The sequence below is a fragment of the Sminthopsis crassicaudata genome, chromosome 3 (assembly GCF_048593235.1).
Source record: "Sminthopsis crassicaudata isolate SCR6 chromosome 3, ASM4859323v1, whole genome shotgun sequence".
Taxonomy (NCBI): domain Eukaryota; kingdom Metazoa; phylum Chordata; class Mammalia; order Dasyuromorphia; family Dasyuridae; genus Sminthopsis; species Sminthopsis crassicaudata.
Genome location: NC_133619.1, coordinates 332,787,113 through 332,815,095, shown reverse-complemented (window position 1 = coordinate 332,815,095; position 27,983 = coordinate 332,787,113). Strand labels below are relative to the sequence as shown.

The following is a 27,983-nucleotide window of genomic DNA, read 5'->3' as shown; positions in this document are numbered from 1 at the left end:
CATTTTACAGATAAGGAAACAGGAAAACAAGGTTAAGTGACTTGCGCAGTTACACAACTAGTGAGTATCTGAGATTTTAACTTGTCTTATTGGCTCCAGACCCAGAGCTCCATGAGAACTGCACCATTCAGCTGCCTTCTCCTAGTTAAGATTTTTTGTTAAAATGATTAACTTTTTTTTTTAAGGCTGAAGCACTTAATATGAAAGGTAAAAACAAAAACAAAAACAAAAACAAAAACAAAAACAAAAACAAAAACCCTGTTACTCAGAGGAAAGAAGCTTGATGTAGTGGATTCTATTTGGAATCAGAGGAGTTTTCTAAGATGAGATCTCAGGTAAGGCATAGGGAGGGGGAGGGGTCTAAAGAACTTTTACTTTAAATTTAAGTGATCCTACGAGCTGACAAACCTCATTTCTTATAAATGTGATGCCAAATGAGGTATTCTACATACTGAAGAACCTGCTCACAATGACCATTTCAATGCTATTTGTCAAATAAGCACCGAGTGGGCTTTCCATACAGCCTTGTTGGTTGAAGAGTGATCAGGAGTAAAGTCTCCCTCGCCCTCCCCAAAACCTGACCCTCCAAACAGTTGTCTAGTATAGTTCTCGGATCCTGCCAAGAGATTGGCTTGGATCTCGCTTAACTCCTTCCTACTACAAAAATCCAAAGAGATTAAAATTAGGGAAGAATCCTAAAAATATAATTCTTAAATAAATAGAAATGGGTTTACACTGAATCCAAACCCAAGTATGAAGGATTGAAAACACTAATGTGGGCAGGGACACCTGGGGGAGGGGGTGGAAAGTGGTCGGAGAGTCTGCCTTCTTCCCGTTATGCGCTCTGACCCTTCCCCTCTCCCTTCCCCCTCCCTCCCACAGCTCCTGTCAGTTACCCACGACCTTCAGCGTGCTCTGACAGGAGATGGGGCTCCTTGGGAGCTGGGTTTCCCGACCTCCCGGGAGCTGGGCACGTGGGGAGCACTGGATGAAGGGCCGGGGATTGCCCCTCACTCTCCTCCGCGCCTTTTGCCTGCGCATGCTCAGGAGGTGTGCGGTAACCCGAGGGCATGCTTTCGGTCCGCGTCTCCGGCTGCGCGGGACTAGATGTGTGTTTACCCTGCAGAATGAGTGTAAGGGTGTGTCGGGAGGGCAGACTCTTACTCCCAGAGACGTGGTTGCGCATTTCCCCCTGACTGTGGGCACGACCTGGGGCTACGCAGACCCGTAGCATCTAAGAGGCATGGGGGCCTAGGGGCCATCCAGGGCAGCGCGTCCGCCCCTCACCACTACCGCCCTTCCCTCTAGCTTCGTTTTCTTTCCTAGAAAATCCTAGGCAGCGGGTACGGCTTCCTTGGCCCGCTTCCCCTAAAGGCGGGAGTCTGCCGGCTGACCTCTGGCCTCAGTGACCCTCCCGGAAGAGGAGGCCCACATTCGTCCTGTACATTCGGGCGTATTTTGGTCCTTTCCAGCCTCAAACCTCAGGAACGGTCTCCACTCCTCTAAACCCTTTCCTTTAACTACTAGCCCAGTGAACCCGCCAGTAGTTTCCAGTTTCCATTCCTGAGTCGCGAGTTCGAGAACATCCCCATTACATCTCTTCTCCCTGTTCACCCTGAGCCCTGCCTGACAAGGGGGTCTTTGTGACGTTTTCTCCGCAGGCCCCCACCCCTCCCCCGCTGGTTGCTAAGACGGGTGAAGCCACGCGCTTGGTTGTCAAGCAAAGTAAGGGAGCAAACAAAGGGGAGCCTCCCCGCCCCACCCCCATCTGCTCCGCCCTTCCCTCTAAGGTGCTGCTGCTCTCCTTCCGCCTTGGGTGCGAGGCGCCTGTCTCTCCCCTCCCCCACCCCGCCCGTGGCTTGGCGCCGGTGCCGCCAGCAGCGAGACTGAGCCCGTCTGGGAGCGAGCCTCAGGTAGCAACCCGGGGAGGGATCGGGGTGGGTCTGGAAGCACCTTCCCCATCGGAGCGCTCACCCCCCCTGGCCCAAGCTGCTGAAGGGGCTGCAAGATGGACTGGGTGGGCAAGTGACCCCAGGAACGAGCTCTGGGAGAAGCTCCCCAATCCAAGGCGAATTGGTAGGGCAGAAAGTCCTACCATGTAACCCAAGGGCATCCCGTTATTGAGATTTTTTTAATACGAATTTTCTATTGTTTTGACGTCTCCCGAGCTCCAGGCCCGAATCTCCAACCACCCACAGGACCTCTCCACCTGGATGTGACACCAGCACCTCAAATTCAACATGCCCACCTTGTGGTTTCACACTCTCTTGTCATTCAGTGGGTTCCATGTTGGAAACTGGGCTGCCATTGCTCTTCTCTGTCTATCGTGTCTTATGTAGGATGCTCCACTAGTGCTGTCACCTCTCCTGGCTCAACTTCTTAGAGGGATCCCCTACCTTCCCTCTCTTGCCATTGGCCCTACAGTATCTCATAACCACAGCAGCTGGGGGGATGGAGTCTGGCCTTGAAGTCAGAAAGCTCCTCTTCCTGAGTTCAGACCTGCCTTAGACACTCGCTAGCAAGTCACATAACCCTGAAGGCCTGAGTTTCCTCATGTGCAAAATGAGCTGGAGGAGGAGATGGCGAACCACCCCAGGATCTTTGCCAAACAGGTCCTGAAGAATCAAATTACTGAACCACAACATTTCTATTCCACCTCTGGACAATTGTAATGACCTCTTAATAGGTCTTCAAACTCACTTTCTAGGTCCTCCAACCAAGCTTTCTTTTTTGGTTATCATATCACACTGGTAAATCATATTGACTTTCCAGACAAACTGCGGTGTAGCCCCACCTCCCCTAGTCTTGTACTCAAGAAGTTGATTTTTTAACCACTATAAAACCCAATTTGTCTCTATTAAATAGTTTATTAAACTCCAATCAGTTAAGATACAATTGTGGGGAGGATAGCTAATATCTAGGTTGACTAACACCCAACATGACAGCTATCCCAGTATCTTATCCGTTAAAGGTATTAAGATTCCTTCTCAAATTAGTCTCAAATTAGGGCAACTTTTTAAAAAGTTGCCAGAACATTGGAAGCTTACCTGACTTGTCCCCAGAGTCACGAAGCCAAGATATCCCAGAGATGGGACTTGAACGCGTAGGTCTGCCTAGCGTCTGGTCTGGCTCTCCCTTTCCTTTTTCTCCAAAGAATTGATAAAAAGTGTTAAAACAGCACCGAACCAAAGATAGATCCCTGGGAAACTCCAAGACTGAGTACAATGAATGGGATTTTTCATTTATTATCATGTAATTTCGTCTTGTTAGAAGCAGCTCAGAATTCTACCCTGTCAGAAATCCTTCTGGATCCTGATTCTGCCATCCAGAGTGCTAGCTACACCACCTCATTCTGGTGAGGATAATTTGATAAGTTGGTAGCCTTTGTATTTACTTTGGTCTCTTTCAACACCTCCCCCATTTCTTCCATCAGAACTGTGTCTCTTTGTGTTTTCAGTTTTTATTTTTTTCAAGTTTTTCATTCTTGAAAATTTTCCATCCGTCCCATATTTTCCTATAGATTTTTAGTGGATGGCATCCTACCTAACCTTTCGCTAAGCCATTTTTTCCAAATCTAGGTTGCATATCAGACTATACCTGGCTGTCCTCTATCACGGATAAAATAGAGCAGTCACTTCTATTTCACCTCATCTTTCCACTTCAGCAGACAATTTCTCCTTAAGATTAAAAATCATGTCAAGATTAGCAAGTCACTTGCTCCATCTTTTGAAGGCTGAAATTATTATTGAGGCAAGCCAAAAAAATTGTTAGGCACTTTGTTTTGGAGGTTCAGAAATTTGAAATCCCTACTCTAGCACAACTTCCCCACCAGGTTTTATCTTTCCCCCCCATATCTCTCATTTATTTACTACTTCTTGTCTAGGTTCACTCGAACAATCTCCCATGACAATATCTTTTGTTTCTCCCTCTGTTGACCTTAAGTTAAATTTTCTCCACCACTCTTCTCCTACCCTGGCTCCTAGATTTCCTCACAAGCATATCTTCTTAACACATAATGCCACTCCTCTGCCCCACTCCCAACCGCAGGGTGCTTTGTCTTTTCTGTTATTTTTATATAAGTTATACTCTTCCAGAGCAATAGGTCCCATCTTACTATGCATTAATAATAACTTTGAGACAAATTTACCTCTTTGCTTATAACAGGTACTTTGTTCCTTTCAGTATAGATATCTAAGACCATGGGTTTTATTGCTGATGACTTTATTGAATTTTGTGCCCAGTGCTTTACTGAATATCTTTCTACAAAATAATTCCTCTCTACAACACCTAGCTTGGCACAGATATAGATATATTCAATTTTCTTGCTTTTTCTTTACAGTTTATATCCATTTTATTAGATTTTTAAGAGTAAGCAAAGGTATTTTTACCATTAGTATAGCCCACTACTCCATAGTTTAATATTCTCCATTTCTGGCAAAGAAATCATTTCTAGATTTTATCTATACCAATTTCAGGTACCAAGTTTGTTTCTCAAAATGCCTCTTTCTTCTAAAGTCTTTGTCTTCTCTTGATAGCAATGATGAAAATATACTATGTTTGCCTCCAATATCACCAGTTTCTTGCCAAAACCTTAGAAAGATTTCCTAGATTCTTTCTGTTGATATCCAAATGAATCACTGGAAATATGAGTAGTGGTCATAACATTTTTAAAAATTGGGAAGGTTTTTCAGTAACATTCTATAGCTATATTTAGGGAAGATATATTTCCTTATTGTTTATGTCAGATAATTAAGAAATCATCTCACCAAGGAAAAGTTCCCTGATTGATCCTGGTAAGGACCTTCCCTTTGAACTTTAGCATTTCTTTGTATAACTTCTCTCACTCATTTATCATGTAATATTTTATATCTTTATGCTAATAGAGCTAATCTCCATCCTAAACTATAAGATACATGAAAGAAGGAACCATGTCTCAGGTCAACTTCCTATCTTCTCTAGGACTAGGAACTTAATAAGTATTTATAGAATAAATCAAAGAATAACCGAATCAAACTCTCCCTATAAATGTAGCAAGTACAATAAACTTCATTTTTCTTTGTCACCATGGCCAACATTTATTGTCAATGTAGCTTCCTCATTTCCTCCACACTATTATGTCACTATCTTCCCTACCCTAGGGTACCCAGTAAAAATTCATTTATATCAACTAGAGCCAAAGATAATTTTTTAAAAAGGCAAATCAGTTAAATGATGGGTAGATACAAAATCATTTCAGAGTCAAATTCATTTGAACAAAGTTAAAGAGCACCTACTATGAGCAAGACACTGATTAGGAATTTAAAAATTATTAAATTCCAGGAAAAGGAGCTTTTATTTTATGTATGCAGTTGGATGCAATTGAAGTTTTTTAAGCTGAGGGAGTGATATAACCAGAGATGTTCATTAGAAAGTTTAACCTCTCAATGTCATACAGAGTATACTGTGAAGTTAGGGAGAGGCTGGAGGCAGGGATACTTGTAGGAATATAACAGGTGAGACATCAGAAACAGAACTAGGGTTTTAGTTAGGGTCATGGCAGTGGAAATAGAAGTGGGGACAGATGAAAGAGATTACAGAGTTAGAGGCACTGGGACTTAGCAACCGATTATACTGTGGGAGATGAATAAAGGAAAAGGAAAAAAGGTAACTGAAGTTTGGAGAAAGTGGAAAATGGCAGGGAATAAAACTTCAGTTTTGGATATTTTAAGTTTGAGATGTCAGTGAGACATCCAAGTGGTGATAAATAGCAAAAAAGTTGAAGATATAGGTACTGAATCTCAGAAAGTATAAAGGTTGGAAATAAGTTTGGAAGTCATCTGAATAATAATAAGAATAGATGATATCGATTATGGTGAGAATGTGAAAAGATCAGCCAAGGATAATATTTCCTTAGGTTCCTATATTTAGAGGATGGCAGAAAAGAGAGGAGCCAGAAAATAATCATTTAAAATGATAGTTTGGGAATTACTGTTTTGAATCATCCATTTCCTTAATCCTTTTCTTTAGCCTGGACTGTCTTAAGGGTAGATCATTCTCTCTCCTCTTGCACCCAAGAAATTTTTACATGACTGCATCTCGAATCTGAGTCACAATGTTTCTGACAGCGTTCATGCATGCACAGAGCAAAGTGTGCAATGTTGCATGTTCAGAACCACAGTTGTAGTGAAGTAACATGGTACTGAACAAATGCTGCCAAAAAACCTCAGATTCATTGTGTTGCCAAATTTTTCGCAATCCCCACATTCATTTACACAACCCCATATGGGGTCACGATCCATAATTTAAGAAGCTTTGGGCCAGACAAACTATACATCAAACACATATCCACCATAGCTATTTTTCTGTCTTTCAGATATGAGGCTGCAGCTAACATTAAATGTTTCTCCCAGAACTATAATTAGGACTTAGCCCTAAGGTGCTGAAATCTAGAGGATGCAGCCTTAACTGGAAATTTTTAGGTAGTTAGAAACAATGGAGCTTAGCATTCATTTAGCAGGAATAGGCCAATTGACCTGTGATTTAATTGATTTGGAAGGTCAGTTTAATAGTACATTACACAACTCATCCTGTGTGATACTCTTGTCCAAATCCTCCTGAAAGAATGGGGACAGGGAGTCTACCCAATAGGTGGTCTTCATTTTATCTTAACACAACAGGAAAGACTCTAGTTGTGCATTAGTCATCACTTACCCTTACCATATGATCAGCCTAGCTTTTGTTCCTATTAGACATTCCTTAATGTCATCTTTTACTCCTGATCCCATCTTTAATCCTTTTTTTGGTCATGCAATCCATAAAATACATTAACAATAACAATTAGGTAGAATAGGAATCTACCAAACTACAAGTATCTTTTCTCTTTTCTTATCATTAAATTCCTCCTTCCCACCCCACAGTCCCCAACCCCATCAGCAACAATATCAAAGATGAACCTGCCTAAACTTAACCTGCCTGGCCTTGCCCCGCCTGGATTCTATCCCAGTACATGCTTCCCAGGCAGAGAGACTTGGGCTTCCAGAGTTTGTTTATAGGAGTCTAGGACTCTGCAATTTCTGTCTCCCCACCTATCATCTCTTATCTTAGGAAAGCTTGCCCAGCACACCAGATGAGTTAATTTTTGAACTCTGGTATATCCAATATCAATTTGCAGAACCTGGCCTTTTCTGTGGTACTATATTTTTACTCACACAGAAAGAGCCTTTCACCTAGGCTAAAGAAAAGTGCAAATGAAGGTCTGTTTTGTTAAGAACAGTCTAAATTTACTAATCACTTGATGTGCGGCAACATACCTGTGAATATCAGTAAATATCAGATTGCAGTGAAAAGGGACAGCGATTTAAGAGACATTTGTTGATTTTGAAGGTTGATTCAGGAACTACTAAGCACTGTAATAAATGACTAGGGAAGGATTTGGAATCTGGAGACTTTAAACTTGAAAAAGACCTCGCTTGACTCCTTTTAGCTGTCTGAACTGAATGAAGGGTCATCTTGCACAGAAGTAAGAAAGCTCAACTAATCTAAGGTTGTTTGTACTATGGGAATGAAACTATAAGCAACTTGAAATCATGTGGAAGAAAAAAGGGAGGTGGGAAGGCGGCCACCTCTATACTTAGATTTACTGTGAAGGGACAGAAGGTAATAAGAACTGTAATTTTTCAACTTTGGGGGTCACTGTTTTTTTTTCCTATTGCCCCTAAAATAAACCCACAAAGTGTCATCCCTTTTACTTAATACCAATATAAACCAAACCAAACCAATCCAATGTAGTCCAATAAGATCCTACTACATGCCACAAGTTGGGGAAATAAAGCTAGAATCAAATCAATCCATAAAGGAGTAAAAGGGGGGGAGGGGAGAGAAAGAAATTTTAAAAGTATATACATGATAATTAAGGCACATTGTTTTATTTAGAATGGGTCAGCTCATTTGAGGCAAACTCCTTTCTCTAAGTATATCAACTCTTTATTTGATTTTGAACAATTGTATATTTCTCTGAATTTGAATACATAAAACATTCCATTCCATTGAGTATAATAGCATTCCAATGTACCAGTGGGCACTTTTTGCAAATAAGACATAACATTTGTAGAATGCTATGTATGTTACATCAGGGCACGAATACATACTTATGTATTTTTAAAAAGAGAACATTGAACTCAATTTTCTCATGTTTTAAAGATAAATTCAAGTCTTTACCATGAGGTGGTAAAGAAAGGTATTACAGCTAGATCTTTTCTTCTCTTGTTCCCCCTGTAAAATTAAAAAGCTATCTCAATGTTATACCAAAAATAGATGCCTAATTAATGCTTTCTAATGATAATGATAATCTCAATAATGCTGAAGTGATCAGATTAAAGCAGAAACAAAATAGAAAAAGAGATGTGCTTTTTAAGGGAAGTACTAGATAACGTGTGTTACCACCTAAAACTGAATTGCCTCCACTTGGCACTTGAAGAGATTAAGGTACTTTGTTAACTACTAGCTCTATAACCAGTCATGTAATTTGAACTGGAAACAATCCTGGGAGCCGGGCTTCTAAGAGATTAAATTCATTTTTTAAACATTCTTTGGCTCATTAAGCACCAATCCCCTAGAGCCCCAAAGCAAATTTACTTATAGTTTGGGTTAAGCTCACATAAAGAGTTTTCCCAAAGAGAAGTAAAAGGTACAAACTTAGTATACATTATATCAGATATAAGAAAAGTAATTTATTTACACACCGAAAAGAAATGCTAGACATAAAAGACCCACAGAGAGTATTAACAGAATAATCTGAAATATATTCAGTAATTTCTTATAAGTACTGTTAAGATCCTCTAGAATGCTGACACTTAAATCTCATGAGAACATAAACCAGTTTACAAGATTACTAATTAGGCACCTTACATTTCATTTTAGTTCTGCACTGTCTAAACAACTCCAAGTACATTCTGATAGTAAAATGGTCAGGCTGAGGTTGATTCTCTTGTCAAAGGCTGACTTTATCTAGAATATTGGGGTAACTTAAGGGTTCTCCTTGATATCATTGAGCCCCATTCAGTAGAACTTAGCACTTCCATATGTTTTGAACTCACAAAGCTCTAAGTGTAGGTGAACATGGTTGATTTTGAAAGATATATATTCATCTAAAATTAGGGAAGAAAACAGAAGAGTACATCACTAAGTTTTTAGAACCCCATGAAGACTGGGGCTCCTATTTTGGAAATAAGGCAAACCATGTTTTTCTTCTACCCCCTCTCAGGAATCAACTTGAAATAGTCTTCATAGGTAGAAAGGAAGAGAGTAACTAATCTATTCATAAGTCATCAACTGTTCAGACTCATAGCCAATAAGGAGACTCTTTATAATCTGGAAATGAAAGCCCTCTATCATCTGACTCTCACATGGCTAGAAATTACACATGGCTTGGTTCTCAAAGGATTGTCAATTAAAAGTTTGTTCCATGGCATATCACATATGGACCAATGAAATCTTACTATACTCAGATACATATAGTACAAAATGACATATGTGAATAAGAACAATGTCCTAATTCAAGCCATAGGCCTGGAAAGGTCTTCACTTCTAATTAGTGGGATTAAGGAACACTATGGAAGCTGTAATGTTTGAATTCAGTCTTGAAGGTTAGGTGAGATTTTAACAGATGTAGGTGATTGAAAAAGGAATCATCTGGAGGAATGTGCAAGCAAAGGTATAGGAATGGAAAAACACAAATTATATTCAAGAGAAAATAAATTGTCTAGGTTGGTTGGTACATAGAGAATGTGAAAGATAATTGTGAAATGAAGCAAGTTGAAGCCAAATTGTGACTAGTTTCAAATTGCAGAATAAGTTATTTGATAAATATTGGGAAATCATTGAAGGATTTGTTAAAAATAAAAGAGATAACCAAAGCTTTGCACTAAGGAAAATAAAATCAGGCAGGAGAAGTCAGTCAACTTTAATTAGAAAAACAGTGCCAGCCTTCTGTGCACACCCTATATAAATCATTAACCACTAAGTGCTTTAGACAACTAAGGCTATAAATTGCAGAGAAGGTATTAATCTGTATTGGAAGATTCATTGGAAACAATGAAATTACAGATCCAGTCAAAAAAAAAAAAAAATCAGGCAGAAGTGCATTGGATGATTTAGAAGGGTTAAGAGGCTAGAGGTGGAACAATAGCTCTTGGAAACTGCTGAAAATATATACTGACAAATCTATATGCTGCCCTATAGTTTACAAAACACCAATGCTGTGCTTTTTATAAATAACTGATTCAGTTTTGTCACTGAAGTCATCATACAGAGCCTTGGCAATGCTTCTCAAGCTCCAAAGCCTATTGAAAACCCACATCCAAAAAGATGTACTTTCACTAAAGTCTCATCTTTTTTTAACAAGGTTTGAAACTGTCAGACATGTTGGTGTCCTAGGGAAAAAAAGTATACATCCCATAAATGGTCAATTGATTTTCCTTTACAAGTAAACCTGCTAGTTCTATCAGCTATTAGGCCCTGATCAGAAATAGGAATTTTAATTTTGTTTTTTCTTCACAAATATGATCCTCCTGATTTTTATAGTGTTTTAGGCAAAGCCTCAAAGAAAACTTGGCTTTTCCCCCTGAACTATGTAAACTAGAATATTTTATCACCTGGTGTGAATTTGGACAATCCTGCCCCAACGCTTTCAACAACCCTTGCTCCATCATACCCAAGGATCACTGGGAAAATGATCTCTTTATATACAAGATTTGTAACATTGCCAACAATCTGAACCCAAATTCTGTAGGTGAAATAATTTATTCTTTTCATCACATTTTCATATACATTTTTTATCCTTATGTAATTCTATGTAATAGGCAGAGGAGTATTACCCACATTTTTAAATGAAGAAACTAAGACTGACTGACATTCAGTGATTTGCCCAAAGTTCACTAAATATTAAGGACAAAAAAAGATGCAAGATCCTAGTCAAATGTATTTTTCCATACAATGTATGTGATATATAATGGCTGCCCCATTTTATATAGTCTTTACATCTCCTCTAGTCTCCACTCAAGTCTTAATATGATGATTCACCAATGCTAGTGGGTAGCAGTAATTCTGGTCTCTAAAAGACAATGTCACAGGAGTACAAGCTCAAACTGGTGGTACTCAGATGAAAAAAAAAAAAATAATCAAATATGGTCCTGTTGACGACTCTCTGCTTAGTGTTTGAAGATCTGCCAGTGTAGAAACTGAGACACAGATAATTTAAGTAACTTGTTCAAAGTTACAAGTTAATGTCTCTAATGGGGTATAAACCCAGGTCCTTTTGATTTGGAGTCCAGTGCCATTAAATCCTCTTAGATGTTAGTATTTTCTTTCCCACATCAAATTATATGGTTATTTATCTGTTTAAGTGTTGTATTACTGCCCATCCCCTTAATAAGGGCCTTGAGAGCAAAAATGATTTTCATTTTGTCATTGTCCCTGTAGCTTTTAACACCTGAAAATACATAGTAGAAACAATATATTCTTATTGAATTAAATTGAAATATCCAATGACAGAAAGCAACAGGCTACAAATTTGAGATATATATATATATATATATATATATATATATATATATATATATATATATATATATATATTCACATCCTTATATACACATATATGCTGAGAGAGAGAGAGAGAGAGAGAGAGAGAGAGAGAGAGAGAGAGAGAGAGAGAGAGAGGTAGAGCTAGAGGTCTATTTCAAATTGAACATTCTCTCATTCTATAATCCTGTGCTACATTGTATGTAACAAGGCATGAAGTAATTTGGAAAGACTTCATGCTGGACATGGTGTTTGAACTCAACTTCCTCATTTTTTTGTGAAGAATTACTCTTCTTTTCTCTAAAGCCTTGAGTTGATGGCATGGAAGACAGTACTGGAAACAAAGGCAAAGTTTCTAAATAGATATGCATGTGGTAGGGGTAATGAAAAAGGAAGATTACTATTGGCTAGACTCCCAACCCTGCAGTCATTGAGGGGGGCCAAGGTGTTTAGAGATTTAACAGATATAGCTTTAATGTGTACTATTGGATTTAGTACTTTTAATTGGGTTGCACTAGGCTAGATGCTTCAGAGTTTAGGTCATTATAACCTTAGAATTGTATAATTCTTTGACTGGGGGAGGGGAGGAAGAAGCTCTCAGTAAAAGACTATTGCTGTGATGCAGAAGGATGAAAAGGGTGTAGACCAATTAATGAATGTAGAAATAGAGTGAAACAGACTATTGGTAGAACTATATTATTTCAAAAGAAAAGTTGATGGAATTCTGTGACTAGCTAAATATGAGCAATGAAGAACAGACTTGAGTAAAACATGATTTCAAGGTTTATAACTGAATTATAGAAAACAATGGTGTGCTAATTTGAGAGAGGAAGCTAAACCAAAAGGGTAAGATAATGAAGTCAATGTCTTTTTGAGATATTTAAATGGAGGCATAGGACACACAAATGGAATATAAGATTTGAAGAGTTTTAAAAGAGTTGACAATTGAAAACATAATGGATGAGCCCTCTAAGGAAGAGAAGATGTAGGGGGGGAGGGGGAAAGTGAGCTAAGTACTGAACCTTAAGGAAAACTCAGGGTTCCAGAGGAGGAGGAAGAGTAAACAGCAAAGGAATCTAGAATCATCATGAAGGAGCAATTTGAGAAGTAAAAAGGAAAAGACATGAATGTAGACTCATGGAAGCCAAGAGAATTTCATGAAGCATGGTTAAAACCAAATGAATCAAAGAAGTCAAGGGGAAAGAAAGCTTAACAAAGGCCACTTGATTTAAATCACACTTGTGTGACCTTTTAAGAGAAGTTCCAATAGGGTGGTAGGGATGGAAGCCAGATTGCAAAAGGAATTGGTAAAAAGAGTATTAAGCAGGCAGGAGTGGAAAGGACTTCTGTAAGACAGCAAGATGGATCATGCAGGAGCTGGAAAGAAGTTGGATCAAGAGCACCAATTATATTTAAATAGAAGAGGCAATATCTCCTCTAAAATAAGAGGGAAGGATGGAAGAAATGTAGTAAAATGGGGACAAAAGTAAATGTAGCAGTACATGCAATGTAGCTCTGATCCCAGTGAAAGTGTCAACAACTGAGAATAAGACTAAGAAAAGGAATAGAATCAATGATTTGGAAATAATCAGAAACAGACATTGTAAAGATTCCACTAATAAATTATCTATCTGGGAAGCAATGGGGTTAAGTGACTTGCCCAGAGTTTCAGCCCATAAGTATCAGAACTCAAATTTGAACCCAGGCCTTCCTGACTCTAGGGCCAGTGCTCTATCTACTGCAAATATAAAAGGATTGCTAGGCAATAGACATGGGTCTCTTTGAAGTGGCTCAAAATGTCTAGTTTATAAACTATAAACAAGCAAACAGAAACTCACACTATTTAGGGGGAAAAAAAATTTAAATAATGGGAAAAAATTTAATTAACACAATTTAGCACCTTTCATACTAATATTTATCAAATAAAGGTTTAGAATAATCCCTTTTTCTGCTTGAAAAATATTTTTAAGTACTTAATTTTTCTTAATTTTAAGAGCGAAAAAACCCTTTCCAGGTAATTGAATAGCTTTATAACTTCACCAGATTTCAGAGACCTTTTCCGTCTTTATAAATGGTAAAGTGCTATATAAATCTAAGTTAGTGTTATTTCTTGTGTAAACCAGCAGCAGCAATAACTAGTCCATCAAGTGAGACTTATGTGAACTAATCAAAAGATATCAGTTAGTTTGCCTTTTCTAAGGCTCCCTTTAAGAGTTCCTGCTAGGCTTAGGTCTTTTCTTATCAAACTCAGTTCTTCTTTCCTCCAGAAAGAGGAAAATTACTTATCACCAGGATGCCACTATGTATTCTGTTTCAAACTCCATGGTTGCTCTCTTTTTTCCCAGTCAAAATAAGTTTTCAGCTGCTTTTTCTAGCTTGCTTCAAGCCTTCCTCTTCCCTTCTGATCAATACTTTCACTGTGTCTAATGTGAACTGAAATTTGAATTTAATTATTCCCTTAGCAACCAGTACTTTTACAGCCTCCTTTCTGATACAGAGTGCTTTGGAGTTACATAATTTCAGTTTATAGCAGAAACTCTTTTTCTCAAAGGGCCAGTTTCCAGAACAAGCTTTTTTAAAAAAGCATTTAAACAGAATTTAAAAGGCTTTTTTGGGTGGACTTCTTTTTTAAAACAGTGATAAAGTGATTTCACCACAGGGAGACAAATCCCTTACGTGAAACTTTAGTGAACAGAACAAGATGGAATCTAAGTGCCAAAATCTGTGGTATAGATAATAGGTGTTATAAGAGGTCAGAAAAAGAAGAGACGAGTTGTGTGACGTTTTCATGAATGCAGTAGTTCCTTAAAGAAAGGTTAGAAATTATAGAGGTGCAAAGGAATGGGGAAGACATTCTTGGAAGGAGGAACAGCAGTATGAACAAAAGCAAGGAAAAAATGGAAAATGGAACAAATATAATATGTTCAGTGGATTGACCCCGTAAGAAAAGAGGGTATATCTTGCCTACCAATAAGAAATTAATTTGGATAGCTCATATTAGGAAGGGTCTTGAAAGCCAGGTAGAAGAGTTTTGAATTGTTATTTAATTAACCTTTCCTGAACATAATAGCAAAAAGAACCACTAGTGGTTTTTGAACAGAACAAGGACATGATAGAAACAGTTTTAGGAGAATTAGTCTGATAGCTATCAGAACCATACATAAATTAGGATGCTGAATTTGAGAGAAAATGAGGGGAGATAGAGAAACCAGCTGGGGAGTGGAGTAGGAGTCAGAAAGCAGTATATCCAGATTTGAAGTCATGAGGACCAAGGAACCTATACAGAGGAGATATGAATGGAACTTGAAAGAAAGGGAGAAGTCTCATCAGTTTTGAAGAAGGAATATGAAAGATTTTGTGACAGATTTGTTAAAGGAAAACAAACACTTAAAAGATTTCTAAGTATGTTTGGAAGAAGTATACTTTTAACCTTTACTGAATTACTGTTGTCTAGGGGAGGGGAAAAGGGATGTAGGAAGACAAAAAAAATTTTGGAACACAAGGTTTTGCAAGGGTGAATGTTGGAAACTATCTTTGCATGTATCTTGAAAAATAAAAAGTTACTATTATAAAAATTTTTTTTTAATTTTTAAGAAAAAATTAGCCTAATGACTGAGAAGCAATTGCTATCGACAGAAATGAGAAATTTAAGATGGAAAATTCATTTGTGGAGTTGCACATCCAAATATAAATAAAGCACTGAAAATTAAATTATATGATCTTCAGCTTATTATTGCTTAAATGAATGAGACTTTCCAGCTGAATGTCTATGGGCAACTTCTCCTAAACCCCAAAAAAGTGTTTTTTAGAAAATACTAATCACCTCTCTAGCCATACCAACTGGATTTTAAAAATTGATTCAATATATTCCATTGATCATTTGTTTGTTTCTCTCTAATAGGTCAAGTAATCATGCCTCAAACAGACAAGCAAATATGCATCCCCCCGGAACTTCCAGAATTGCTGAAGCAGTTTACCAAAGCTGCCATCCGGACCCAGCCTTCGGATCTAATCCAATGGGCTGCCGAGTAGGTTTCTTTTCTCCAAGACACCCTGTCCTATCAGTCCTCCATTATATCAGATTCTAAAACTGGAGGTGATGGAAAACTTCTGCAAAGGTGGGATGGATCAGCAGGGACTGGATTTAGGGAATTGGGCTCCATTCATTACCAGTCTTTGTGGCTTTTGTCTTTGCACTTTTATCCTTTTTTTTTTTTTTCTCTTGAGGCTGGGGTTAAGTGACTTGCCCAGGGTCACACAGCTAGGAAGTGTTAAGTGTCTGAGATCAAATTTGAACTCGGGTCCTCCTGAATTCAAGGCTGGTGCTCTATCCACTGCGCCACCTAGTGCCCCTGTTTTTGAACTTTTAAAAATGATAGAAGGCAACTATCAAGTTGGGTAGAGTATAGGGCACCCTCTGAAGCCAGATGGGCATATCTCCTAAGTGCCAGGCTATGAGGCACTACACAAAGTCTCAATCCACTACTGGCATTTCATTCTCCCTTGGAAGAGTTCAAATTACTTCAAGTTTCTGTCTGTTCTTGAAGAGGAAATGGGGGAATAACTGGAGGATAGAAATGAGTCTTGAGTTTCATAGCAGTCAGTGTTAAGAATCCTTCGTTTTAAAAGGCTTTTTCTTTCTTAATTTTTTTTTTTTTTGGCTGAGGCAATTGGGGTTAAGTGACTTGCCCAGGGTTACAAAGCTAGGAAGTGTTAAGTATCTGAGGCCAAATTTGAACTCGCATCCTCCTGACTTCAGGGCTGGTATCTATCTACTTCACCACATAGCTGCCCCAAGGCTTTCATTTTCACCATGAACTCATTTTTCCTATCCAGCAGTAATATTTAGCAGACATACACCTGGAAAGAGTAGTTGGGAAGAATGTATTCATCACTCTGAGTATCAGTGGGAAACAAGAAAATTGATTGTGGGAGGAAGCAAAGAATAGTAGAGTATTTATTTCTCTTATCCATTCTCTTTACTTCAGCCACAATTCATACTTATGTCTATCATCAACAAGGGGATGAGGGAGGAGAAATGTTTTTGTTTTTCTTTGTTTTTTTTTATTATGATTCATTTTGATATTTCTTTTTCATGATTTGTCATGATGGGTTATAGATAATCTCTAAATCCTATGATTCAATGAACACATACTTCTCTTCAAGGAGAGATAGCAGACCAAATAACATATCATACACAATAGCTATTGTGGAAATAACTTAATAAATCAAACCAACTATGAAATAAATGCTTCTTGAGATCAAGTGTGAGGCTGAGTCTCATAATAAGTGTTTTGGCTGTATTGGGAGAATTTTATTTACTGGAATATTTTGACTTGTTTTGATGCCTAATGAGGATGATTTTGTTGGGTTTCATTGTTGGGAGAGAAATATGAGAGAAAATTATGAAAAGAAAGGTCCAGAGGCTATAGATGTATCTTTGTAAGGGATCTAGAGGGACTAACAGGTGCTGTGGGAATTGGATAGGTAAGTGTGGGGGTTGACCCTAGGTCTAGATATGGGAGATATGCTTGGAGTAGGAGGAACCTGGACAGTCCTATTGGAAAAAAATGGTTTTGTAAAGGTCTGTGAGATAGAGGGTTTTTAATACAGGCATTACAGAATCTTTGGACTATTTCCCCCAAAGTGCTTCAAGTTTCCCGTATTGGTATCAGGCTTTTACAAATAATACAGAAATTAACCAGTTATATTTCCTCAAGGGGCTTGATTTGTCAGTAAGAAATACTGTCATTTCCCTAACCTAAACGATATATTACATTGAGGCTGGAACAAATTTTTCTGGCATAATAAGATAATATTTGTTATATTCTGTGTAGCTTTAAATTCTATTTTATTTTGCCTGTGATGCTATTCTATAATAAAATAAATTTCATTCCTTCCATTGTCCCTGACATTTACAGCAGAAATGGTTCCTCTGTTATAGCCAATTTTATTTGGTACTATATCATATATTTTAACTCCTTGAGATTTCCCTAGAAATCAATGTGCAGTTTAAATATGACAAAAGAGAATGGAAATTTATTAATATGCAAAAAGCAATTAATTTTGACTCATATATCTGGGGTACTTTAGAAGATATGGAAACACAAAATAATTGCAAAAACATTTACATTTACTTTATTCCCAATGTACTTATACCACACACACACAGGTAGAGGAAGGGAGACTTTCCTAAATGGAGCAATGTCCCTAGATGTCTTCAGGATACATCCTTGCCCTGTATCAGTCTTCATTTTCAATGCTAATAAGAGTGTCTTCATTCTGGGACTTTATTCTGTCCTTACTTGGTCCTCAAGAGTAGTTTGTCCTTCCCTCTGTAGTATACTTATCACAGAGAGGCAAAGGTAATAAAAATAAAATAGAAGAGCAGAAGTTTTGAACCACTGATTAATCAATAAGGAAATTTTCATCAAGGAAAATTCCCTTCTAAATAATAAAAATAAGTCCTAAGGAAAGGTCTATAGGGATGGCTGAAATAACATCCATATGCACCAGTGAGTTCTAAACAAACTCTGGATCTGTGTCTCTGCCCAGAGAGTAAGCCAATCTTTGAATATATTAAAGGAAAGAGGGGAGGGGGAGGGAGAAGCCCTTTCCTCCTTTTCCCTCAACAGGTTCCCAAAGTAACTATTGGTTGCTGGAATAAAAAACATTTGTCTTTTTTTTTTCACTTTAGCTATTTTGGGGCCATGTCCCGTGGAGAGATTCCTCCAGTGAGAGAGCGATCTGAGCGAATCCCACTGTCTAATTGGGCTGAACTCACACCTGAACTCCTAAAGATCCTGCATTCTCGGGTAAGAGGTCCCTGATGAAGTAGGCAGGAAAATATATATACTGTTTAAAAGCTGTGTGCGGCCAAACAGCCAGACCAATTAATCACAATTCTAAAATACATGACCATGAACTGTGACTAAATCTTGCTTTAAGAAATGAAAATGTTAAAAACAGAAATAATGGCATAGCAGTATTAAGGTCCTGCTTCAAGCTATTGGTGCTCATGAAAAGGTGAATGCGGACTGGGCACTTTTCAGTGATAGTAAATCATTAAGTTAGTTTGCCCAAAATCTAATGCAACTAAGATTTCCTTCCTCCACATGGTCCCTTCTCCTTACTTCCCATCCTCAACATAAATAAAGAAATAGATAAAATAAAAAAGGTACAAAATATATCCATCTTACTCCCTAGATCTCTGAATACACACATTGTAAAGATAAGCTGAGGAAATCTAGGAAGCAAATTGGGAGGGCATGGTGAAAATCAATTGAGTGAAGACGGAGCAAAAACCTAAGAAATATCTATCATTAGAATGTTCTACAAACCACCTGGGCAGAAAGAATAAATAAGTTTGGGAAACAGATCATAAGCTTGGCACTAAGAAATGATATAGTAGTTGTAGAAGGGGAATGTTTTCTAATTATCTAGACATCATCTGAGACGCTTTCTTCCCCAAAATAAAGTAGCTAATAATTTCTTGACTTGCCATAATAATCATTTCCCTATTCAAAGATAGAGGAGAACAAATGAAGGAAAATCATATTCCAAATCCTAGTTCCACCAAGGAACTAGGAAAGTAATACTTCATCTAAAAATTCTCTTGGTAGAGAAGAAAGCTAGGTGTAATCTGACAGGAACCCTAGTTTAAAGAGAAATTTCAAATAGTTCAGAGAAAGGATGGGCAGAAACTAAAACTGAAATGGGGAAGAAGTCAGCTCAGGAAAATGATTATATCCTTATCAAATATGTAAATGACACAAAACTAGAAGGAATAGCTAACCTACTAGATATGAGGGAAGATAAGAAAAAAATCTCAATAGGCTAGAACTCAGCACTAAATCTAAAAATGATGAGTTTTAATGGGGATAAAAAATTACACCCAAGTTCAGAAAGTCCACTCCACAAGTAAAAGATGTGGGAGGTCATAGCCAGATAGCAGTCCTTACAAAAAGAAATCTGGGCTTTTTAGCAAATTATAATCTCAGTAGATATCTACAAAGTGATAAGGTAGATAAGAAAAGTTTATAAGATCTCAGGCTGATTGAGGGAGTTAATGTTTGTTTCTAAGGCCTGAATGATGATAATCTTGCTTTACTTTTTTGTCATAGGCAGCCCTCATCTAAAGTTGCATGTTGAGTTCTGGATACCATATTTTAGAAAAGGTAGTGATAAAGACATTTGGACATTAAATGTCCATAAGATAAAGTAAAGTCAAAAAGCATTTCTTTGATTCTTACTGTCAGACACTTAAAATTAAAAAAAATAATAATAAGCAAAAACTCCCAGACCTTAATGAGCTTATAATCTAATAGCAGAGAGAAAATATGCAAACATCTATGTACAAACAAGATATGTAAAGAGACAACTGGAGATAATTGTAGAGGGAAGGAACTAGCATTAAGGGGGAACTAGGTAAGACTTCTTTAGGGAAACCAGAAGGTGAAAATGAGGAGGGGAAAAATTCTAGGCTTGGAGGATACTAGGTGAAAAAGCACACAGAGTGATGAGATGAAATTTCTTCTTGGAGGAACAGGAAGGAGACTAGTCAATGGATCAAAAAGAACATTAAAGAGAGTGAAATGAAAAGGAATAAAAGTAGGAAAAAACTGTTACGAAGGGCTTTAAAAGCCAAATAGGATTTTATATTTGATCCCAGAAATAGCAGATAGTCACTAGAGTTTTGGAAAATCATTTTGATAGTTGAAGAAAGACGACAAACTCAAGTAGGGAAAGATTTGAGGCAGGAAAGCCAAACCAGCAGAATTTGCAATAATTCAAGTATCAGAGTGGTAGGAGTGTTAGAGGAGAGAAGGGAGCATATACAAGAGAAGATGTGAAGGTAGAATTGTTAACAATCTGTTAGCAGATTGGATATGGAAGATGATGAGGAAGATGATTATGACTCAAAGATAAGGATAAGGATAAGGAAAAGGAAATGGCTAGTGCCCTGAATAGTAACTGAAGCTCAGAAGAGGGGAGGGTTTGGGGAGAAAGAGAATGAGTATTGTTTTGGATGTTTAGGATGTCTATGAGACACTGAATTTGAGATATCTAATAGATAGATGGAGATGTGAGACCAGAAATAGGAAGAGCAATTAAGACTAGATAAACAGATAATAGCATGGAGGCCAATAAAATCACCAAGCAAAACAGCCTAAAGGAAAAGAGAAAAGGGCTTTGGACAGAACCTTAGGGGACATTTACAGTTAGTGTATATGGCCTGGATGAAGATCTAGCAAAGGAAACTAAATTGTTTTTTCTTTATTCTTGAAGAGGACCAAAATGACATCATTATGTTGGGGTCAAGTGTCCAACTATAGCTGTTCAGATCAATACACGCTTAGAAGGCTCTGCTACAGACTAGGTACAAATTGTCCATATGTTCATTTGGCGTTGAAGACAAATCTAGCAAAGGAAACTGAATAGGGATCAGACAGAAAAAGAACCAGGAGAGAAAGGTGCCATTAGAACCTAGATGGAAGAGAAAATCAAGAAGAGGGAGCAATTGACAGTGTCAAATTGTACGGAGGCCTAGAAGGATGAGAAATGGAAAAAGGCTATTAGACATGGCATTTGGAAAAATTTATTAAATGAGGTTTGAAGCCAGACTAGAAGAGTAAAAGGGAAAGTAAAGTGTCTATGCCATCTCAAGGAGTTTATCTACAAATGGGAGGAGAGAGATGAAATGATAGCTAGCAGTGCTACACAGATCAAGGAAAAGGTTTTTTGATAAGGAAGACATAGGTTTATTTGTAAACATCAGGGAAACAGCCAGTATTCAGTATTCAAATTGAAGATTAATAAAAGGGGTAGGAATGATCAACTGGAGTAGTAAAATGACATTAAACCATTTGTATATGATAGAAGGATTTGCCTTACCAAGGAGAAGGGCCATATCTTTGAGTGATAAGAGGATATAAAAGAGGAGATGGTGGAATGCACAAAGGTTCAGACTGCCATCCCTATATTTCCAAATTGATGAAAATCAAGAAAACAGTTGGGGAGATGGCACAGATTCCCAGACCAATGGATCTTAGACTTGGGAACCTGCCTCATTCTCTGTATCTGGTGATGTTTTCCACAGGTGGCCGGAAGGCTGATTATACATGCCGACGAATTGGCCCAGATGTGGAAGGTGCTGAGTCTCCCAACAGATCTATTTAACAGTGTGATGAATGTAGGTCGCTTCACTGAAGAGATTGAATGGCTCAAGTTTTTAGCTCTGGCTTGCAGTTCTCTTGGAGTTGTAAGTTACCTTTAGCCTTATATTTTTTGAGGGGAAGGGTGAAGGGATTTCTCTGGGTATTGCCAAGAAGGTGTGGGGAAGTGGGGAAGGGAGAGGAGAGAAAAGGAAGCCAAAAGAGGCTTAATATTCTTTGTAATGTTTATAGTGTCAGCTTTCCATTTTCCAACCAGGACTTGCTGCTGAAATCTGATTTAATCAGGTTCTCTGCCTTCTATGTCTAACTTGTTTCTGTGCTCAGCAACCAGAAAAAGAGGAAAGGCCATCATTATGGAAATTTAAAGTGGTCATCCAAGATTCAAAATGTCCTTTAATGGTATCTTAAACCCAAGCATAGCTCCAGTGGGATGTATATATGTGACACACAAAGTTGGACTTGAGTCCAGAAGACCTGGATTCAAATCCTGCTTTGGATATTTAATAGCTGTGTACCTAGGCAAATCACAATCACTCTGTGACTCAGTTTCCTCAGGTAAAATGTAGAAATTGATTTTGATGACCTCTGTTGTCCTTTCCAACTCTAAATCCATGAATTATCATGTTCCCATGCCATGGAATGAATGAATTTTAAAAAGTATTTGAGTGTTTACCCTGTTGTAGGCTTCTCAATGATGCCTCTAGTGCCACATTATCTCAACAATCCATTTATCAGTAATATTATAGGAATAAAAATGATGGGTCCAGTGGCATAGTTAGTTTATAAAATCATCCTATGCTTGCAACAGGTTCTTGTTACAGATATCAGATTACCAAGAGGTTCTTTGGAGGGTGTAATAGATCATTAAGCACACCAGTGGGGAGGAGAGGTAGTAAAAATAATTTCAGTATAATACAATATAGAAAATACCCTGAAAAAGCAAATTTATTCCCTATTGAAGGAATCAGTCATAAGTTCCTTGTTTCAAGATGCCTAATTGAACTTTCTGAAGCTCAAAATAATATTAACTGTGGCAAATCTCATCCTTTACATATTCACTCTTTCATTCAAAGATATGTTGCATTTCTTGTCCTACAGTTTCGACATCCCCAAGGAGAATTTTTTTTTTATTTTTAATTTTCCCAGCTCGTCAGGATTTGAAAGCTATCTCCCAAGAAGTATAGACTTCTACTTGTGTTTTCCATTATATGTTACCCCATTCTTCTCTTTTCCTTGCCTGGTATATCCTTTCCAACCCCTCTTTTTCCTTTCTCCTTTTAAGATCATAAAAACATTTTGTAAAATTAATTTTATAATTATAACATTTTTGACAGTACATATGTATAGGTAATTTTTTACAACATTATCCCTTGTACTCCTTCTATTCCGAATTTTCCCCCTCCTTCCCTCCACCCCCTCCCCTAGATGGCAGACATTCCCATACATATTAAATATGTTATAGTATATCCTAGGTACAATATATATGTGCAGAACCGAATTTTTTGTTGTTGTTGTTGTTGTTGCAAAGGAAGAATTGAGTTCGGAAGGTAAAAATAACCTGGGGAGAAAAACAAAAATAATGCTAACAGTTTACACTCATTTCCCAGTGTTCCTTCTCTGGGTGTAGCTGATTCTGTCCATCATTGATCAATTGGAATTGGATTAGCTCTTCTCTATGTTGAAGATATCCACTTCCATCAGAATATATTCTCATATAGTATTGTTGTTGAATTATATAATAAGATCATAAAAACATAATAAAAACCATTCCCAGATCCTCCATCTTATTTAATTCCCTCTATGACCCTGCTTATATCATGGTTCTTGGAGGATGTCTGTATCATTCCCCTACCCCTATTAGAATGAAAACATTTTATCTTTATTTTTCCAAATGCAAACTTGAATACCTTTTTATGTTGTTCTTGGCTCCTTTGTTTGTATTTCAAATTTTCTATGCAGCTCTGGTCATTTCATGAAAAGTGTGTCTCTTCCACCCTTCACCTTGCCCCCAATACCCCTCACCCCTCAGGTAAAAACTATTTTGTTTTGCTGAATAAGTTATTCTTGGTTGTAAGCCTCTATTTTTTCCTTTGGAAATAGTGTTCTATGTTCACCACTCTTTTTGAGTGATCCTGGCTAAAACTTTTTCTTTATATCAGCTTACAGTAGATTGGGTTTTTGGGTTTTGGTTATGACATTCCTAGGAGTTTTCATTTTGGGTTTCTTTCAAGAGGCAGCTAGGTGTGATATAGTAAGATGTTGGACTTTTAAGTCGGGAAGACGACTTGAGTTCAATTAAGAATTCACTTATTAGCTGTATAACTTAGTCTCTGCCTATTTCTTTATCTATAAAATGGAGATAATAATAGAACCTGCCTCTCAGAGTTGTTGTCATCCTGATCTTGCCATTGGATCCAGATGGCTCTGAAGAAGAGCATTGAGGTTGGTGATTTTGCACAACCCTGCTTCACTTAAATCCATCTCAATTAAAAATCATGACATCCTTTTTTGATATCATGGTTCTCTTAAGAGCGAAGAATAAACAACAGTCTGTGTGAGTAGCAGTAGTAGTTCCAGTTGGACAATGAAGCTTCTTGCTTTCTCTCTTCTTCCCATCCTCCTTTTATCCCTCCCTCCCTCTTACCACATAGGGAATCATACTCTTACCTGCAGATGTTCTGCCCAAAGGAATTTAAATTTTGTTTATAGAAACATCACAAGATATTTTGGGGTTGTCAAGCTAGATTTCTTTCTTAAGCTATGCCTTAAACCTAAATCACTCTGGCCCTTATTGATTGGCCAACAAAAGGTTCCAAGCCAAGCCTCACTCATTGTTTGGGTTCTCGATGATTCAGGGTGAGTGTGAATAGCAATTGTTTCTGTTTTGTTCAGAAACTCTGAGGGTCCTCCCCTCCCAAATTGGATTTTTTAAAATTTTGTTTTGGTTTTGACTAGATAAAAGGAGTCATTCTTTGCTTCATTTTTTACCTAATCTTAATCACCAAATGGTGCTTCAGACAGACTGAGACCTTTTAAAGATCATAGCTTTAAAAGACCAAGATCTCCCACTGCATCCGGCACTATTGCTAGTAGTGGTCCTAACTAATATCTTTCCACTGGACTTAAATGACTGTGGAGGAGAGAGTGAGGCTGATAACTTTGCACACTCCCACCTCACTTAAATCAACTCACTTGCCAAGTCATGATATCATTTGGCTTCAGACTAGCTCTTTACCTTTTGTTTGTTCATTATTCTTCAACTGCAAACAAGTCTCTTAAATTTTCTTTTAAAAAAATGTTTAATTCTTATATGACAACCTTTCATTCAAACTGCCGGCAAAAATCATTCATTTTCTATTTGGCTTTCCTCCCCCAATCATACAAGTTGGCACAGCACCTCATAGACTAGCATTTGAATTTAAAGCCTATATTTACTAATTAATAATGAAGAAACTGTTTCTGGATGTTTTCACCTAAATTACTACATAGTATGCCTAACAGAATGGGTTGTATCCTAGTTTTCAACATTATTTATATGTGTTATCCAAGCAAGAAATAACTCTTCCCCTTCAGTTTTGTCATAGCTGACCTTTCTTTCATAGCTGAATTTCTTTTACAATGTGTTGACACAGTGCTGTAACAAAATAATATTTATAAAGCACTTGACATCAATGCCTGGCTCAGAGTAGGCACTTAAAAGCTTATTCTCTTCCTCTATATCTCTTCCCAGTATCTTCCTTTGAGTTAAACTAAAATAGAAAGGAATAAGAATGCATTGTAATAATGAAAAGTCAAGGAAAGGTTCATCCTAGCCCTTCCCTTGGGTAAAGAGGATGCTATGATTTATTGATGTCCTTCATTCTCATAGAGGACCAAAATTACATCACTGTTAAAGTCAAGTTATAGTGTGTATGATTATGGCTGATCAGACCAATATGAGCTCAGAATGTTCTACACACAGATTGGACACAAAGTCCATGGGAATGTTTGGGGGTGGATTTTCTAAATCTGAGCAGTTTTGTATTTCTTTTCAGCTATTTTAATTCTGCTTTACTCATAGAGCACACACAGTACCTTCTCTGCTGAGGGCAACACTGCTAGTCAGTGTTGTGCCATTGTCTCTCATGTAGCACAATCAATTCTTAAATTCTTGACTGTTTGAAGTGTCCTTATTTTGCTTTTTCTGACCACCAGATGAGTACTTGACACCATGATAGATCAGTGAACTTGCATCAGTGTATATATCCTATCAGGGTAGGTGGCAAGCCCATGATTGCCTTCTCATTCTCTTGATTCCTATCAACATCATAAATTCTACAATCCTGCCCAATGTTTTGGAATTCATCTTCTGAATCTTAAAATTTTGTCTATAACAGTGAACATACTATAATAATCTGCTAGTCTTCTCTTACACCCTATGACATAATCACCTTTTCTAGTCACATGGTGTATATTGTCTTTTATACCACTTCTTGTACAAAAATAATTTATTGATAATGTGTTGCAGCCTAATTTTAAAAAGCATGATTCTTCATTTTTCTTTAGATCACCCCCAACTTCAAGACTTCTGAGATCATGGTATTTGCATAATTAGCTCTGTAGCATAATCAAAAGAATATTATTGTGTTGTGTTTTTTAAAGTACTTTTTGTGTGAGGGACAACCTTGGGATCAATGAAAACACTGTGTGACTTTCCAGATGCTATCTAACCAGCTCTTTCCCCCTCCTATTCAATTTTGAAACCAACTCATTGTAATGCTTGTCCAAGTCTTAAGTACTACTAATGGACTATTTCATTGGGCTGCCTCTTCAACTACATGTGATTGAATCTTGGTAATAAAAGGTGTATCACTTTTTTATATATAACTGGCACACTAATGATATATAATTTAGTGATAGGACCTAATAAAAAACTAATACAAATGCAAAATATTTGATAACTATTTTTATATAATTGATTTCCTTTGTGATCCCCTATACATTTTATTATATAATAATAATTATTTATTATTATATATTTATTATTAGTCTGGGAAGAGGTCCACAGGTTTCACCAGACTCAAAGAATCCATGATACAAAAAAAGTTAAGAAATTCCATTCAGCATTGTATAGAGTATTAGCAATATTGTGCAATGATTAACTTTGACAGACTTAGCTCTTCTCAGAAACAGTGATCAAAGACAACTCCAAAATATATTCATGATGAAAAATGCTATCCACATCTAGAGAAAGAATTACATTCTGACTACAGATTGAAACATACTATTTTCATTTTGTTTTTGTTTTTGTTTTGCCCTTTTGTTCTGATTTTTCTTTAACATGACTAATTGTGAAAATGTTTAATATGATTGCATATTGCTGCTTTGAGGAGAGGAGAAGAGAGAAAAAGTGGATATTGAGATCTTAACAAAAGAAAATGTCAAAAATTAATTGGAAAAAATACTATTAAATGGGAAAAAAAGAAATTGTTTAAGAATGTTATATAGTCCTTTCTAACATTTGATAGGTGGTGCTATTTGTTATCACCTTTCTCATGTCTTAAGTTGGCCTCAAGGATATAACCATCTGTTTTTATCTTCTTTTTAATAGACCATAGCCAAAACCCTCAAGATTGTATGTGAAGTTTTATCATCTGAACATGATGGCGGACCTCCCCGAATCCCTTTTAGCACTTTTCAGTTTCTTTACACATATATTGCTGAAGTAGATGGGGAGATTTCAGCATCCCACGTCAGTAGAATGCTGAACTACATTGAACAGGAAGTGTAAGTAAATTTTCTTAAGCTCAGTAAAATAAAGGAAAAATATAGCAGAACTTTGATTCATAATAGAACACAGTATATTACAGAGTTGCTACAAAAATGGGATATCATGAAGAAGAAATAGGAAGAGAAGGATATGGCTAAGGAAAAAGAATGGGGGAGGATAAAAGGTTTAGAGGATTAAAAATAAGGCTAAGAAGAATTATGTTAAAATGATTAGTATATTTCTTGATAAAATGAATTAACTAAAATATATATATTTTTGGCCCAAACAGAATTGGTCCCGATGGTTTAATCAAGGTGAATGACTTTACCCAAAATCCCAGGGTACGGCTGGAATAAAAATGCATTCCAGCAATTTTAAAGGAAGGAAGATACAGAGATAATTGTGCTTCAGAATGACTGCACCCCATACAACATCCAATGTCAATTTTCTTGTACAACTGGTACACTAATAAACAATTAGGCAAACATACTAGCTACAAA

The 27,983-nt window shown here is 37.3% G+C and overlaps 1 protein-coding gene across 4 annotated transcripts; it reads left to right on the top strand.

Moving 5' to 3' along the window:
• The first annotated feature begins 1,085 nt into the window (after positions 1 to 1,085).
• On the top strand, positions 1,086 to 27,983 carry ROPN1 (rhophilin associated tail protein 1). Of its 4 annotated transcripts, XM_074301426.1 has the most exons (8): positions 1,722 to 1,913; positions 3,271 to 3,355; positions 15,461 to 15,587; positions 18,257 to 18,374; positions 21,659 to 21,820; positions 26,280 to 26,312; positions 27,325 to 27,500; positions 27,773 to 27,983. In XM_074301426.1, the coding sequence occupies exons 3-8, from the start codon at positions 15,472 to 15,474 to the stop codon at positions 27,837 to 27,839; spliced, it is 672 nt and encodes a 223-aa protein (XP_074157527.1). In that variant the 5' UTR covers positions 1,722 to 1,913; positions 3,271 to 3,355; positions 15,461 to 15,471; the 3' UTR covers positions 27,840 to 27,983. The 4 variants fall into 4 exon arrangements, with proteins under 4 accessions (XP_074157528.1, XP_074157526.1, XP_074157529.1 ...); XM_074301427.1 differs by lacking the exon at positions 26,280 to 26,312 and having other exon boundaries at positions 1,086 to 1,913; XM_074301425.1 differs by lacking the exon at positions 3,271 to 3,355 and having other exon boundaries at positions 1,697 to 1,913.